The sequence below is a fragment of the Cydia pomonella genome, chromosome 18, assembly GCF_033807575.1.
Source record: "Cydia pomonella isolate Wapato2018A chromosome 18, ilCydPomo1, whole genome shotgun sequence".
NCBI classification, from domain to species: Eukaryota; Metazoa; Arthropoda; class Insecta; order Lepidoptera; family Tortricidae; genus Cydia; species Cydia pomonella.
In genome coordinates, this window is record NC_084720.1 from 16,237,921 (window position 1) to 16,256,351 (window position 18,431).

The following is an 18,431-nucleotide window of genomic DNA, read 5'->3' on the forward strand; positions in this document are numbered from 1 at the left end:
TTATTTTGTTTATGTTGTGCACCAGGCTTCTTTGACACCATTAATGCGGATTCACTTTCTTCCTCTGTAGTCAAAGTTGCTTCTTCGTCTAACAATCTTGAAGTCAAATTGTGTAGTGTTTGCTTAGACGAATCCAAAGATAACCAAGCTTGCCGAAGAGAACGGTAACTAGATGGCAGGGTCGACAATATTTTAGTCATTATGGCCATGTCACTTATATTTTCTCCACTTTCTTTTAACTGCTTTGCCATATTTTCGACCTTCGAAATATGTTGAGCGATGCTGTCGGTCGATGACATTTTATATTGGTAAAACTTTTCATGTACCATCATTTTGTTATACTCAGACTTCTGTTCATAAATCGACTCCAATTTATCCATAATCTCCTTAGCAGTTCCACAATTTTCAATCAAGGAGATTTGGTTTAAATCCATAGACGAGGTTATGATGAACATAGCCATGCCATCTTCTTTTAACCATTGTGCAGTTTGCGCCGCCGTCTCTTGTTCGGGTTTTAATTTTGTAATATCCAAACCCTTAGCTTTCAAGGCACAATTTATTTGAAACTTCCACTGGCGGAAATTTCGACCATCAAATTTCTCTACACGCATTGCATTAGTGACTTCCATCTTTTATGCAAATCCACGCGAATCACAATAATCGCACACTTATTTCTGCTCTTCACAGTTTATTCCTACGCGCAGTAGCGTGCCTGGGCCTCATAACCTATTGGGGCCAGGCTTTTATTAATTAAACTATGAGAATTCTATTAAACTTTAGTTTTATTTTTCTTTCTACACGTAAGTTTTAAGTTACATATTTTGCATTGATAGAGGCGCCACACAGCGGAACTTTTAAGAACTAAAACGACGTTTACGGAGTAACCTACATCTAATAGTTTACAGAGACAGATAGTTACCTTTTAATTTATACTCTAATATGGTTGACGTAACTGGTGACCGAAGAGCTGGCGGCTTCCTCGCATAACGTATCAGTATTGCGATACAACGAGGAAATGCCGCCAACATCCTTGGTACAATGCCTCAAGGGATCTGTGGTCGCTACTGCGCGAACAACAGTGTTAAATCTTTCTCCTGTCGTTTTATTCGTTTAAAAAATGTTTAAAGTGTTTGTTACGTACTGTGCTATACACCGTTCTGTAGCTGTGAAAGTGACCTTTAAAACGGTGTTTAATTTATAAATAAACTCTAAGTGGTTTGGACGCTATAGCGAAAATCATTTTAAAATTTATAAAGCAACCGTCGAGGAACTGACCTACGACAACTCGCAGCGCGCCAGCGGCAGCGGTGCGTGAGTCATCGTGCGCAGGCCGGTTACATCGTTGCGACTGGACGCTTTACACTGCTGCTTCGAGGTACATTGCTTGCTGCATGTCATAGCGTTAATCATATTGATTAAGAAGACATATTTAATTGAAAATGGCACCAAAACTAGCATGCGCTCATTGTAAGAAGATCATTCTAGATAAACATTTTCTGACATGTTCGCTGTGTGGACGATCTTATGACCTTAATTGTACACACTCAGAAAAACTTTACGACTTGATGGATAAGGAACGCAGAGCATCATGGAGTTGTTCTAAATGTCGTAAACAGAAAGACCAACCAAAGAAAGCAAGTACACCTATCATTACGAAAAAAAAGGTCACCAAACCTATATCTTCAAAACAAGACATAAAAAAACTAGAAGTAAAGCCAAAAGAAACATCTCCAGCACCCCTACCTCAGAGCTCGATCGAGCCCCAACAGCTCAACTACTCTGTAGACAACGTTACGGTAAGAAAATACAATGTACCTGTGCATAATTCATTTGATTCTTTGACCGACGAAGAATTCGATAGCTCCATACTTCGAAATGACACGCTCAACAGAAGTTGCCCAGATTTGACCATTAATTATAAAAATGAAGTTGAAGAGTTAAAGGTAAAAATAGTGCAACTGCAAGAAAAACTTGAATTTGCCGATAGTTATAGTACTAAACTTTTAGTTGAAAACGATAAACTAAATCAACAGCTCTCCGAATGCAACCGGCAAATCCAACAGTTAAAGGAAATCTGTAAATCTACCTCTAAAGTCACAAAACCATTAAAAACCACAAGTAGTGAGAGCAAACAGCAATCTTCGCAAACGAGTTTCAACTGTGAAAAAATAGAACTTGTAGTAGAAAAGTCTCTTCAAGCATCACAAAGTCCACCAATTATACCTCTCACTGCTACATCTAGCGCTGATAACGGGCAAAAAATAACGGAAAGCTCCGAAAACTTGCCTTGTAAAATATATATCCTTGGTGGAGGACAAAGCAAAGGACTTGCGATCACACTATTGAAGTCAAGGCAGAACACACCGTACCAAAAATACGAGGTAACGTCCACTATTAAACCTGACGCGCATTGTGAAGAGATATTGAAATCACCAGAAACTTTAAGTGCTAACTGTAATGATGTTATAATTATAAATATAGGTGAATGTGATTGTAACCCATTAGCATTACTTGCAGAGCTCAGCGGGTTCATAAAAATGCGCCCTAAAGCCTTTATTATTGTTACCGGTGTGAAAAAGAGTATACATTTAAATGAATGCACACTGAATAACACAGTGAAATCGCTTTGCAAACATTTTCAAAACTGTACGTTTTTGGACGTCTCAGACCTAACCTATAATATAAACTTTAAGTATAAGTTATGTTCAAAAATTAACTTTCTCATTGACTTTCGGGATTATTCGAATAAATATTTGAGTTACAACAATTTAAAGCAAACTAGGAACTGTAACCCGAATACAGAGGCTCATGCATCATGTGCGGAGGAGCGGTGCAACAAAGGTACTATTCCTTATTATTTTAAATACTCGTCGCATAATGTTAGCGACAGCAATGGGACAAGGTTAACACAAAGGTATATTAGTGATTACTTCCCAAAAAGCTGTAAACGAGCTAGTACACCACAACTAACACAACAAAAAAGTACAAGATTAACACAAAAATACATTACTGATCACTTTCCGAAAACCTGTGAGCGAGCTAATACACCACAACAAAAAAACAACTCATTTTTTCGTCCCTCAAAGTAGTTTATTTTCAATTCTTCACCAAAATATAGCAGGCTTTATGAGCAAAATAGAATTACTAGAATTGACACTAGACGAATTGGATGAAAATAATAAGAAGTTTGACGTGTTATGCCTCACTGAAACATTCATTCGACAGGGTAATGAAGGGAATTTGCGCCTGCCTGGCTACCGGCTGGCAGCGTCTTACTCTAGGTCACACCAAAAGAGGGGTGGCGTTTGCATACTTTGCGCGAGTCATATTCAATCGCGAGAGCTGTCACTTGTAAAAGAGTTTTCTGAAAACTACGTATTTGAAGTCTGTGGCATAGAAATACCGTCAATAAAGTCTATAGTGATTTGTATTTACAAAACACCAACTGCTTCCTCATCATCTTTTCTACATAAATTGGAAATTCTGATGAGTAAGTTAAAACATAAATTAAAGTATAAAATAATTATTGCTGGGGACTTTAACATAGACCTACTAAAGACCACAGAGAATTCAACCGAACTTAAGAGAATTGCTCACAACAATAATTTTGTATTACATATACTACGCCCCACTCGTAAAGACTCATGCTTGGATCAAATATTATCAAACATTTCGGAGGCTCGAGGTGAAGTCCTTGACTTAGGCTTGTCGGATCATGAAACTGCCCAGACCCTAACGTTCAGTGTCCATAATATACAAAAACCACGCTTGAATTTGTATCACTATAAAAGAGACTACAGTTTGGATAATATTGCAAAATTCAACGAATGCCTTAGTAGTTTGTCATGGTCAGACGTGTACGCTGAAGGTGATGTGACAGTGGCATTCAATAGGTTTTATGATACGATTATACTATTTTATAAATTATGTTTCCCAGTTAACAAAGTAAAATTTATAGTAAAACCTAAAAATAGTGCGTGGTTTACAAGAGGTATTAAAAATTCTGTTAAAACAAAAAGAAGACTGCGCTTCAGCTATTACAGAACACCAAAAAACCATGCAAGCGTTTTGCCAAGTAAAATTAAATTTAATAATTACTCTAAACTTCTCAAGCGTTGCATAAACCAAGCTCAAAAACTTGCGAATATGAAACATATACATAGATCCAAGAACATCTGTAAGGCAACATGGGATGTAATTAAAAACATAACCACTAACAACGTAGGTGGGACAAACATTGAGAAACTGGTCGTCGAAGGTGATTCTATCTCAAATCCAACTGACATTGCAAATACCTTTAATGACTTTTATATAAATCTGACTAATGTAAATAATAATCCTGAACCAAAGCCTGACATCTCACTAATCAATTGTAATAATGCTAATATGTTCTTATCACCGACAGATGAATATGAAATCCGCAAATTTATTGACACTCTAAACCCTACTAACTCAGTAGGCTATGATGAAATTCAAACTAAAATATTAAAATGGTGTAAACAAAGTATTGCTACAGTCATAAGCTACCTAGTAAATTTGTCATTCACTAGTGGAGTATTCCCGGAGCCTTTAAAACTTTCTCTTGTTAAACCGCTTCACAAAAAAGGTAGCAAAGAATGCGTAGAAAACTACCGACCCATTTCGCTAGTACCTATTATCTCGAAAATATTTGAGAAGGCGTTTCACGAACGTCTATTGACATTTTTAAATAAGTTTAATGTATTGAAATCGGAACAATTTGGATTCCAAAAAGGCAAATCAACCTCACTAGCTGCCTTTACACTGACAAACAAGATTTTAGGTTACTTGAACCAGAGCTTGCCAGTAACAACAATTTTCTTCGACATGACTCGAGCTTTTGATTTTGTGTGCCACAAGACACTCCTGGCTAAATGCGAGCTCTACGGTATCAGAGGTGTAGTTAGTGAATGGCTCCGAGATTATTTACGCTCGAGGACTCAATTTGTGGAAATATCTCAAATTAACTCTGTCAACACCATTGAGGCTTTCAGGTCTTCCACGAGAGTAAACAAGGTCGGCGTACCGCAGGGGAGTATCCTGGGTCCTCTGCTCTTTTTACTGTACATCAACGACCTACCGAATGCGATAAATTTTGAATGCATACTCTTTGCGGACGACCTATCGGTCGTCATACCATGTATTGATGATAAAATCTACAATAGTGACATAAATAAAACAATCGCTGATGTAATAAACTGGTTGCATAGGAACAATCTTCAAGTAAATATATCGAAAACCACATTTGTTCAGTTTATAAACAGAAATGGCAAAAAACAACAACTAACTGTAACTTTCGCCGATCAGATGATAGCGGAATCAAGTCAAACAATGTTTCTAGGTATTTGCTTAGATGACAAATGTTCTTGGGGTGAGCATATTAATAAATTATGCAGTAGAATTAACTCGTTTGCTTATGCACTTTGGAAATTGGGTAAGATTAGCACTAAGCAGACCGCAATACAGGCTTATCATGGCTATGTTTGCTCACTGCTCAGATACGGCGTTCTCCTCTGGGGAAATTCAAGCCATGCAAGACGCGCTCTTTTAGCACAAAAACAGTGCGTCAGGGCGATCTGTAACGTAGACGTCTTAACATCTTGTAGGCCGCTATTTAGGGACCTGAATTTATTGACTGTGCCATGTATTTATATATATGAAGTTTGCTTATTCGTCAAGAATCACCCAGAACTCTTCAAAAAATTCAAAGACATATGCAACTTTCCTACAAGGTACCCAAATCGCCTTGCTGGTCCTGGCCGTAAGACACAATTGTACAGCAATAACGCTTACTGTAAGTCTATTGACATTTTTAATCGCCTACATGATGACATTAAAGATTTGCCTATTAATTTATTTAAGCGTAGACTTAAGAACTGGCTCATTCAAGAATGTTTTTACTCTGTTGAAGAATATTTCGATTACTTTAGTTAGACATCATACTTGACACTTAATGGTATAATTAGTTATTGAATCTGTATTGTAGTTATGACATATTAGTAATATAATATAATTGTAATTTTGATAATTTTGACATTTTAGGAATACGTTACATTTAAGTGCATTAGAATATTAGATTTAAGTTCTCTAATAAGTAATTATATATGTGATTTACGTACTCTATTAAGTACTAGTACTAAGTAAGTTGCATGTTTTTTTTATATAATATTTAGGTACTTTTATAATAATTTTGCATGCCAGTTTCTGGTGGAATGTGTGTGACTACTATATATTTTAAACATCTTTTGTACCACATTTTAAAGCGAAATAAAGATATTTGTATTTGTATTTGTATTTGAAGGGCCTATTTTAGATATAAGCTAGTTATAGTAATCATCTGTATATATCCATTATGTATATTGTTATTGTAAATAAATAATTTTTTTATGTATCAAATTAATGTCAGATATTCAAGTTAACATGTCGTGTTTAATCATAATTTAAAGAGCGACATTTGAATACTAAAACGAAGAGCTTACATATAAGAAATAATAATTTGACGACCGGTCTGGCCTAGTGGGTAGTGACCCTGCCTACGAAGCCGATGGTCCCGGGTTCAAATCCTGGTAAGGGCATTTATTCGTGTGATGAACATGGATATTTGTTCCGGAGTCATAGGTGTTTTCTATGTATTTAAGTATTTATAAATATTTATATATTATATATATCGTTGTCTAAGTACCCTCAACACAAGCCTTATTGAGCTTACTGTGGGACTTAGTTAATTTGTGTAATAATGTCCTATAATAAAAAATAAAAAAATAAAAAAATTAAGCAGGTGTCCGGTTTTTTATCCCATAGCTCAGTACTTAGTTTATCGCTTTCACCCAATTAACCTAGTTTATCAACTCTCAATAGTTCTTACACCCGGATGGCGGGTGCTGCCTCTGCGTGCGTCCCGTGACACGGGCAAGGGCAACATCCGCTCGGTGTACCCCTTACATTTCATTAAAGTGTCAAAAGGGCTCTACGTGTTGGCTTCGGCTCTGCGCACGCCTCCTAAAGATCCGGACACCATTATTCCGTGATGGGAAAGACACCGGAGTGCGATCTGATTGATTAATGAATGTTTGAGGTTCTGTGAGGTGATGGATGCCAGGCCCTCGAGTGTAATGTAACATTGTTTTTTTTTGTGTACACTGTTATTGTACGAGTATTTTCTTTTATTATGGGCTGTTGTATAATCTTAGTTGCATGACGCATTAGATTTCTGTAATTTCATGTAAACATATTTTAAATAAAAAATAAAATAATAATAAATTATCTGGTGTTTAATAAGAACTTCAATCGCTGCTTTTCTTGACTCATTCTACTATCATTGATGGGAATTTCAAGAGTTCCTATGAGATTTTTGTTTCACTGATCCCTTTTAAATGTCGGCGGCCGATTGTGATATTTCTAGGCAGATAGTGAAATATAAAAATCATTGTCACGGTCCCTGAGTCGAGGGGCTCCTATTTCTGGACAGTTTGCTCTACGTGCATCTGAAGCAACCTAACCAACCTATCCTACATATTGGTTAAAATGCGACTACCGTCAAAACATCACACAGGGACATATATATAATAATTATATACATTGCCCCCAGCTGTCCTTGGGTTGGAGTACCCGCGGAGCAGTAGGAACGCCTGCCTTCACTCTATCTGCGTTCACCGTGGGGCTGTACAAGGGGAACAGAGTCGCCGTCAAGAAGATCCACAGGAAGAAACTGGACCTGAACAAGAAGCTTATGTGGGAGATCAGACAGGTGAGTTTCTCGTATATTTCTTTTCTAATTAAATAACATAATAAGGTAAATAATTAATACCGATGTGTCGTCGGAAAGATTCCAAAGTTGCGCAATTTCCAATTGGAGAAATTTCAGTAACATTTCATATTTTCGTATAGGAATCAAAATTTTCCATTTCCGGAATTAAAGTTTCCTTTGTTTCCTGTTGAATTTTCCTGAAATATTCCAGAACTTTTCTAACTTTTTTGAAATTTTCTGCAACTTGCACATCTGGTGCTTAGCCAACGTACCAATCATTGTCACGTGGGCTACGCACCCTGTAGTTCTAAAACAGGATTTTTTTACCAGAATTCATAAAATGGAGTATTTACTATTTATATAACGTGGTTTTGTATTGGTAGCATTAGGCACTTTTCTACATAAGTCGTAATAAACCTTAAAGTCGGAGTCTGAGATCATTTAATTAGAGAACTCCACAAGCCTACTGCAACATTTATAAATTTAATAGGGGCGCACTGATCAGTTAGTATTTTTTTTATAGTGAGTACTTGAGCAGAACAAGAAACAAAAAAATCTTCTCTAAAATTTTTGGACATCTCACTCGCCTTTGCTAGTTTTTCTGCTAACTTTATATGACCTACCTACTTTAAATTTTAGTTTAATGATAAAGTTGTCTAAATTCTCATTGTTTTCAGGCGAGGAACGTGTCGCACGAGAACACAGCCCGTTTCATTGGCGCGTGCGTCGACTGCCCGCTCGTGTTCGTCCTGACAGAGTACTGCCCGAAGGGCTCTTTGAAAGACGTCCTCTCCAACGAAGAAATCCAGCTAGATTGGAACTTCAGGACCTCGTTGGTTCATGATATTGTCCAGGTAAACTTGTGTGGATGTTAAGGAATTTGATCTGACCCGGTGATAAAGACACGGTTTCATAAAAAGTGTTTCAATTAAAGTTAATTCTCAAACGTTCCTGAAATTTATAACGTCAGACGAACCTCAAGATATTTTCAAAACTTTTTTTTATCCCGCGCAGAGTGCCGTTACGCCACCTTTTTGAGAACTCTTTACAATTCCTGGAGCATCCCTTGGAGTTTGCGTACACCAGTTGGACTGATCCTGACCTGACTGACAGGGTATAGAGGCACTAACAGAGAAATCCCTTCCAAGAGAAAAAAAATAAAGATAGACTCCATATGTACTTTTTATGTCTTGCAATCAGAAATTTTACCACACATTTATAAATTTTTTTAACAAGGGCATGTGCTATCTCCACGGCGGGCTGGGTGCGCACGGCAAGCTTCGCTCCTCCAACTGCCTCATTGATGGCCGCTTCGTGTTAAAGATATCTGACTACGGCCCCAACACGCTCTGCACACCTACTGATCTCATCAAGGATGACACTTATTATTATAGTAAGTGGAAGTTTGGCTCCTTATATCACATACTACGTCTGACTACGACCTGAACCAAGAGATTGGGATCCAGTCGAATTTTATTAAAAATAATACTTGGTCCTTCGCCAATGATCATGGTATCATATTAACCCTCATCAGTTAGAAGAAATTTTAATTTATGAGAATCCTAAACATCAACCTGCCCTCAATGCAACAATCATATTATGAAATCGGATTCTAAATTCAGATTATTCAGAATAACCGATCTTGAGCTTTACGAGATTAAAATCTGAGAGTATTGATTTAATACCGTGAAAGCTACAATAGTTATTTTATGGACTAGAACTGCTTTGGACGGCTCCGGAGTTAGTAGCGGCCAGCGTCTACCCTGGAGCGGCAGCATCTCTCAAGGGGGATGTCTACAGTTTTGGGATCATCTTAGAGGAGATTGTGCTGCGCGCCGGCCCTTTCCATCACTACACTACCGCCATGACTAACAGAGGTATTGTTTATTCCCTTTACTTCCTTCCTGATTTATGTTCTAAAACTGCCTTGGTCTTCCTTTGAGGAAGTAATTTGTAATATTCTATCTCTCAGCTTATCCAGGTTAGGTTTTTTGAATTCATAGGCTGAAGTGAAGATATGACACCACAGAGCTGACTCTCGATTCGAGTACCGAGCCATCCCATGGGGCAACGGTTTGCAGAAACCGAAACGAAACGATACATTAGGTTTCGTTCTGCAAACAATTGATATCTTGGCTAGGCCCCAGGAATGACACTCGTGATTATTAGAATCCAGGACTGCTAGCTTCACAGGCAGGTTCTTTACTGATAGGGCTAAAGAAGCCATATTGTTCAGTTCTTTTCTACTGCTGAAATGTAAAAGTTATACCCAATAATTTTAAGAACTTACATATGCAATGCACACACTTACTTTTTCTTTTTCAATCCTTAGAGATTGTCTCGCGTGTGTGCGGCCGCGAATCACCCCCGTTCCGGCCTATTGTTATAGCCAACGAGGCGGGTGCCGGACCCGGGGCAAACACTGCCTCAGATTTGATGGACTTGGCTGCGAGTTGCTGGGCCGAGGCGCCCGATGACAGGCCGACTTTTGATTTCATCAATGCTAATCATATAAAGTAAGTTACTAAATTCCTAATGAGGAGAGGAGAAACAGGGTTAATTAAACAACATTTACTTATCTATATTCTAATCGCCGTCTTTGTTTTTTTAATAGGACCTTACTACGAGCTAAAACTGACCTCGTCATGCACTGTTATTGTAAAGTGATTTTGACTATTAACGTCATATATATTTGTAGTGGTTCTAGTAATCGACTTTCCATATTAAGACAGTCTCGGACACCGAATCCTATTGTTAAACAATCAAATACTTACTAGATCAATGACCACCAGCAACATCATCCTTAATTTCATATTCTTTGACACAAGCATTCGTGCTTTGGGTTGGAGGATTTTCAGTTTAGGCTTTTGGTTGGAGGTTACTTTGTATTTTCTGTCACTTGTAAAGTATGTATCTGCGTAATACGTAGGTATCACAACAAAAACCGGTTTTATTAGGGGCTACTGCGACAACCTGATGGACGATCTCCTGAGCCGAATGGAGCAGTACGCTAACAACTTGGAGTCACTCGTGGAAGAGAAGACTGAACAATTGTCGTTGGAGAAAAGGCGCTCCGAGGAACTGCTCTACCAAGTATTACCAAGGTAAGAATTCAGAAAGAAATCTTTAAAAAACATTAAGGAAAATAGAGTGAAGACCGGCGTATAAAATGCTTTTCTGGGAAGACTCACAGAGCAAGAACTCTTATATTTGTATACATACGTCTCTCAGACACAGTCAGAAACAAGGAACTTCACTCCATCTGCTCTACCGGCTTTCTGTAAGCTTATAGACGGTCTTCCCTTATAGACAGTCTTTTCCACATTGACCTTAAAAATGTCATGTTTTTATTTTTTTACATTTGCCTTTAAGAAGGCATATGAAAAGCTAGAAGACTAGTGTAAACAGGTCAGAGCTAACATCGAGTGAAAACCGGAGGTATAAAGACTGAAAAATATAGTGTAGCAGGAAATCGACTTGAAGGCTCTCGAGCCACGAAGACTTACGAAGTCCTTAAGTCTCAAATTTATTTGAGACTTAACTTGCTCGCGAGAACATAAAATGTTTTTTGTGAACTTCTTCATTTTTTTATTTTCAAAGACTGTCACATATATAATTACAGGTTGTAAAAAATTACATACCGATTTGGTATCATGGGTATGATTGCTACTAGACCATTGACAGTAAAGAAATAACTTTACTGCTGTTTACTGTTGTGGCAAACACAACTTGTCAGTTAGTAATGACTAGGACGATTATACTCATCCCTATTTTTTGGGTGCTAATACTAGCGTAAGACAAAGCCAGTATGATTATCTTTTTGTCTATGTTGGAAATGAGACAGTCCAGTACCCGTACCATGAGTCACTGACAGTGTCAAAACTGACATATACGCTATCGAGAACGTAATTTACTTTTTATACATCTCTCTCACACTTATATGCGAGTACGAGCGAGATGCATAGAAAGTTAGTTGCGTTCTCGATAGCGTTGATATTAGCGCCGAACTGGTGTTAGCCACACTGGGCCAAACTAAATTTATTTATTCATCCAGACCAGTAGCCCAACAACTGATGGCCGGCGAGGTGGTCCAACCAGAGAGCTTCGAATGCGTAACAGTCTACTTCAGCGACATAGTCGGCTTCACCGAGCTGTGCGCCGCCTCCACGCCGATGCAGGTGGTGGATCTGCTCAACGACCTGTACAGCACTTTTGACAGGATTATAGGATTTTATGATGTTTATAAGGTAAGTTTTTCCGCCCCTGGATGTGGTGGCGAACGGCTAAGGACTGGAACTCACTGCCTGCTAATATATTCCCAGCACACTATAACTTGGATCTGTTCAAATCGAGACTGATTAGACATCTCTTAGGTAAGCATGCTCCATCTTAGACCGCATCGGCAGTTACCATCAGGTGAAATTGTGGACAAATGCTTTCCTTTACCCAATAAAAAAGCTTTTGCATGAAATTTGTGTACCTAAAGTCATGTAACTTGTTCAAAATGCTAAAATTTAAAGCGAGCTAGCGTTAAGCTGTTGTTTGTTATAATTGTATTGTTTGTATTAAAACAGTCATAAAAACTGATTATTAAGGGTGCATACGGGATAATGTTGCTTTGATAAGTTGTCTATGGTGTGTTTTTGCCGTCGTTTGTCATTGTGAATTATGAAAACGGGAACTCCAAAGCGCCACTATGTTATTTATATTCTCTCTGGATCAAATTGTTATGTCCTTTCTGCTTAAAACTTTTGTGAACAATCTGCGTTGATCTTTTAGTTTTTTACTTCATTAGTAATAACAAAAGCTTCTGCCAAAACTTAAAATAGTTATTTGTACAACAAGAGAGCAAAGTTTGATATTTCTTCGAGTGCTTGTTTTGAGTCCCGTGCAAGCGAAAGATTCTATAATAGATTCACGAGCGTAGCGAGTGAATCTAATTTAGAATCTTGAGCGTAGTAAGGGACTCAAAAGCGCACGAGATGTAAATAACTTTGATCTCGTGTAGTACACAAAATTTTTCACGTCAGTCAGCCATCAAAAAATACAACCTGAAAAAATGTAATCCGTCTTCATCACTATTTCACTCATGTTTTCTGAAGGTATTCTAACAATTAACTTTAATTACCGCAGTAAAACAAAACGAAAGAAATTTCAATAAAATGATACGAAAATAATGAATTAACGAACATGAATTGACAGTTCAATCGTCAACTTTTTTTTGTTAAAAAAAAAACTTTGTAAGATACGGTCCGAATTGCGGATACTACTATTTGTCAACTGTAGTAGAGATCGTTAAAAGTCGTTAAGTAGAATTATTTACTGCGTAACAATTGCGTAAATTTGTATAAGTACATTGTTTTAATTGTATAATAAAATACGTAAAATATGGTATTTTTGTTAAATTTTAAACTTTTATTTCATTAATTAATTATTACGAATGAAAACTCGTAGGGTGTTTTGGAACGATGCGGTCTGACTTATTTCGAGGGTCTATTATAAACCGTCAATATATCGTTGAATTACGTATGCACTTTTTTTGTCTTTTTCTTTTTGCTAATGACGTGAAAGGGACAAAGACAATAGAATCCAAATACTTCGAACTTGTATTAGACCCCGCACGTTGAAATGACATTTGAATATGAAGGTCACTTGAATGTTATTTTGTCTCACTCAGTGAGCAAAATGCGATTTTGCTCACTGTTTTTAAGCAGCAAATTACCCTTGTTCCAGCTGCTGACGTGAAAATGTCATTGAATGTCCTACTGTCTTTCATTTTAAAATTACAACCTATACCCGATATACACCAATTAAACCTGACAGAGTTTAAAGGAATATTCTTGACTGCATTTAGAGACTAAAATGTCATACAAAGTTTCCTAAAATCGATCTTGTTTTATAGATTATTACAATTTTTGTGAATAATTGTTTCTGTTATAACTAAGTGAAAAACGACTTTTTAGCTGTGACTCTATGTAATTTGGTTTTGGACATACCTACTGACAGACATCTAGTTTTAAAGTATAGTCGCAATTTTTATCTGTAAATGAAAAAAAAACTTATTCATTGTAATGATTTTTATTCACCAAGTTGTAAAAATAAATAAATGTGGCATGTTCAGAAACCGAAATTTGGCTAAAACTCATAATTTTTTGCTCCTTATGACCTAGGAGAAATGCGTGGTTAAAATGTCGGGTTTAATTAGCCCATGGTGCATAAGGTGAACTCCGTAGTCCCTTTTACATAATTTAATATAGGTACTACAGCTGAAAAGCAAATGGAAACGGCTCTCATATTTGACTAGGGTGCACGTGCGGCAAGTTCAAACTTCCCCTGTGATATAACGTTATGTTTATAAAACGTCTACCTTGACTACAAATTTATAATTGTCTATGAAATAAAAGGTACAAAAGGAACCCTTATACAAATAACTTCGAAATGCCTTGTCTTCATGTAAAATTGGTGGATATTCATAACATAAATCATACAATAACGTCTATTTCCTTTACTGTTGTTTAGGTAAAACCTATAAAATTGTTGACTGAGTCTTTATTCGGAGACTCGAGTTCTTTTGAGTTGCGCTTAAAAAAGACTAATAAGCTTAGAATAAGGGACTTGAGTCGGGACTTAAAAGACTCAGAAGTTTTTAAAAGCTCTGAGTCTCGTATAAACAAGTCGAGTTCTTCAATTTAGAATCAAAAGATTCGAGTTCCTACCAACACTAGTTGTTACTCTAGCTGTAAGATTTCCTAAGAAAAAAAATGTTTCATAAGAATTGGCGCGTGATATATACTGAACTGTAATAAATCTTGAATAAATTTTGCTCCAGCTTTCGCGAGTCACTCTTATCTACATACTAACAATTAACGAAAATGTTTGCTAAACAATATTATGTACACTCAGCGTCAAATACTTCGTAGCAGTTAAAGTGGCCAAATAGTTCGGTACACCATACTAAATATATGGTGTACCGAACTATTTGGCTACTTTGACTGCTACGAAGTATTTGACGCTGACTGTACCTATATATAATTCAATTCTACCGTTGTTAAGAGAAAGTTAACTTATTGTCAGTTGTCAAATAGAAATCGTCTATAGCGCTGGTACCTAGTACAGTCAGCATCAAAAGTAGCGGATCAAACAAGGTTTCAAAAGTATCTACCATTCTGTAACAGCTTAACATAATGTGGTGGTTCTCTATGTAGAACAATTAAGACGTTAAAAGATATACTTTTGAACGTTTATTTTAGAGATTTTTCAATATTTGGAAAAGTTATCCGGAATATTAGTTACTTTTGGCGCGTTGTTTCATCCGCTACTATTGATGCTGACCCTATCTACTTAACTGGGGTGATATTTGACTCATGAAAATGAAATAGGTAACATGGCTACCACCTACCAGAAGGCTATCATATCGTTATAAAAATGACGCCGTGGGTTGAATATCGCAAAATTTGCTAGTTCGGCCAGGTCCTCGCCAGTTTTATAACAACCTGTCACTTTCTGAAGTTAAATCCTGGGCAAGGATATCCTAACTCAAAACTTTCAAACGTGCTTAATAACATTAGACCCGAAGAGAAAAGTGACCCTTGTCATTTTGCACTTAGGTTCCGGATGGAAAATTAATCATATAATAAATAAATAAATATTATAGGACATTTACTTAGTAGTATTAGTTTAAAGTGTAACCATTTTGGATGGGTTAATGACCTTCTATTATATTATTAGGTGAAATTATAACTATTATAAGAATCATGGGTATGTACCGGTAATAGTTACTTCTGTAAAAAAATGCGTGTTAAATTCGATGAACACAGATATTTGTTCCTGAGTCATAGGTATTTTCTATGTATATAAGTATATATGATTTATCCATATAACTATGTTTATCGTCGCCTAGTACCTATGTTCAAGCTTTGTTTAGTTTGGGGCCTTTGGGGCTAGGTCGGTCTGGGTAAGATTATCCCCAAACATTTATTTATTAATACTTATTTAACGACTTTTCCAATACAAAGCAATGCGATAACAAATATAGTAAAAGTCGTCCAATTAAAATTATTAAAAACAAACAAGTTTCTTTGCTTGTCGTACAACTTTGTAAATATTTATTCATTTGTGAAAATTCAGGTTATGGAAATGTTATTTTAAAATTTTGTAGTTTATTTCAGATAATTTCATCAGTTGCGTTGTTGTCCCAGATCACGATAAACCAATATAAAATGAGGTCAATGGGTCGTTACGGTCAAATAGTCACGAAACGTAACTGAGGTGCAACATGTGCATTTAATTACCAAGTTTTAACTTGAAATATTTCTGTTTAATAGAAATTTTAAATAAATATGTATGTTATCGTTTACTGTTGCCAGGCAGAGTGATGACAGGTGGGCCAAAATGTTAACGGAATAGTGGCTGCTTTCAGACAAAAGTGCCTGGCGTCCGTTGGCTCGTTGGGTGGACGACATTCGGATTGCGGGTCACTTCTGGATGAGATTGGCTCAGGACTGGGATAAGTGGCGTACTCGAAGGAAGCCTATGCTCAGCAGTGAGCGATAAAATGCTGATATGATGATGATGATGATGATAGTCTACTAGGTAGTAGGTACTAATAATACAAGCCTTATTAAGCTTATGGGGCTTGGTCGATTTGTGTAAGATTGTCATATGTGGCATTATCTATGAAATGGGACCTTATTATCGGTGGCGCTTACGCCATTATCAACGATGCTCCCATATTATAAACAACGCCGCGCTACGTAGTGCGGCATAAGCGCCATCGACGATAAGGTCCCTTTTCATAGATAATGTCACATATAATATTTATGTTATATTTAATACTAGCGACCCGCCCCGGCCTCGCACAGGCTACATAAAACAACAAATTATACACCCAAACCATAAGATTTACTCCATTGATAAGTGAAAGCAGTGTGAATATCTGTTCAGTGGTTTTTGAGTTTATCACAAACATACAGACAGACGCGGCGGGGGACTTTGTTTCGTAAGGTGTAGTGATGTGTGATTTGTAAATAATATCAAATGTGACATGCATACAGTCCATGCAAAATGAGGATAAACGAGTATAGCTGAACGCAAAAGGCGCTCGCTGCAATCATTACAGCTACCCCACACTATTAGCGTCTTCCGAGCGTCAGCGTCTAGTCAACTCTATGGCTGCTGCTCGACGCAACGTTGACGCAACTGTGCAGCGACGCCATTTTCCATAGCGCTGACTTGACGCTGACGCTCAAAATGCGCGTGGCCCTAAAAACAATGTTAGATATGCCAAATCCAAAGAAACATAGACTACAGACTTTTTCTGGCAGTCGGAAGTATTTATATAAGTAATATGTGGGATATTAACCTTATTATTTAGTGAATACCATAGTTATGTACTCTCCCTCTACAATAGTTATGTAAAGGTGCATAACATTTAATTATTTTTTTGTCAAATTACATTGAAAACGTCATTGTAGTTAGTAAGTAGTTTTGAGAGAAGCACTAATAGTTACTTTTACTGTGATCCATATATTTGCCAGCTTGTGTCCTAAAAGCTAAAGACAAACTTATCCTTATAAATATTTTCTTGAAGTGCAATAATAATAAACGTAAATATTGAATGTTTATGGCATGACTTTTCAATATTTCTGAGAGAAGAGGGGTCTTTATAGCTAAAGACATAAAAAAGTCTAGCAGCAGGTACTTCAATATAGCCTCCGCCATTGATTTTTATTACATTGTGAAATGTACAGAGTAATACCTTGATTATCTCAGAAGAAAATTGGTAAAGTCTCCATTCGTACAACACTAACTTATTAGAACTTATTCAACAAATACGTAGGTTATTTTTATAAGTACTAAAAGCACTACCTCGATATTGAATACGCCTAATATTTACATCGGATTTCAATGTTAAAATGCAGTTCATGATTATACTTAATATCCTCGTACTTACTCGAGGATCAATACAACAACTGGAAGTAGACTACCCAGATTTATTACACATTTCACGTTGTTACTTATTAAACACAGCTAGATGTAATTGGACCAAGTTAACCCTGCACTGATTTTGCAGTGACAGATCATGGAAGTGCCAACACAAACGTCAAATTCCTATGAAAATATGACATTGAAAGTGGCACCTTCGCACTTTGTACTGCAAAACTGATGCAATTAGCATAGACGGATTGTTTCAATCCACAGGTGGAGACCATAGGCGATGCGTACATGGTGGTGTCCGGTTTGCCAGAACGCAATGGCGATCAACACGCTCGAGAAATCTGTTTGATGGCGCTGGCAATAGTCGAGGCTGTCCGTGGTTTCGTTGTTCGACATCGGCCTGCCCATCGACTAGAGGTACGCAAAATTATTTATATTGTAAAATACAATACAATACAAACTAGGTACTGCGCTAAGTTTGCTGCCTTGGTAGTGATAATGTCAATACATGCCCCATTGGAGCGCCATTTTCACATAGCCATGAATATGCAGCGAGGTCTAATTCTATCTTCGAACGACATCGGTTGACGGTTGACCGAGTAAAGATATGAAGAATCTACCTTCAAGTGAGGTATAAATAAACTTAATAACCTATTTGTTTCAATAACCACAAATAGGTTATTAGATTTCAGTATCGCACCGTAAAAACTCGCACACGAAACACGACATG

The 18,431-nt window shown here is 37.0% G+C and overlaps 1 protein-coding gene across 1 annotated transcript in view; it reads left to right on the plus strand.

Annotated features, from left to right (window-relative positions):
- The window catches only part of LOC133527938 (atrial natriuretic peptide receptor 1-like), a 34,292-nt gene that overhangs the window by 15,037 nt on the left and 824 nt on the right, over window positions 1–18,431 (plus strand). Inside the window, exons 2-9 of the mRNA XM_061865138.1 lie at window positions 7,607–7,765; window positions 8,443–8,619; window positions 9,002–9,158; window positions 9,484–9,642; window positions 10,098–10,281; window positions 10,723–10,869; window positions 11,820–12,012; window positions 17,966–18,118. Coding sequence (XP_061721122.1) covers window positions 7,607–7,765; window positions 8,443–8,619; window positions 9,002–9,158; window positions 9,484–9,642; window positions 10,098–10,281; window positions 10,723–10,869; window positions 11,820–12,012; window positions 17,966–18,118 — 1,329 coding nt within the window. The remainder of the gene's footprint in view (window positions 1–7,606; window positions 7,766–8,442; window positions 8,620–9,001; window positions 9,159–9,483; window positions 9,643–10,097; window positions 10,282–10,722; window positions 10,870–11,819; window positions 12,013–17,965; window positions 18,119–18,431) is intronic.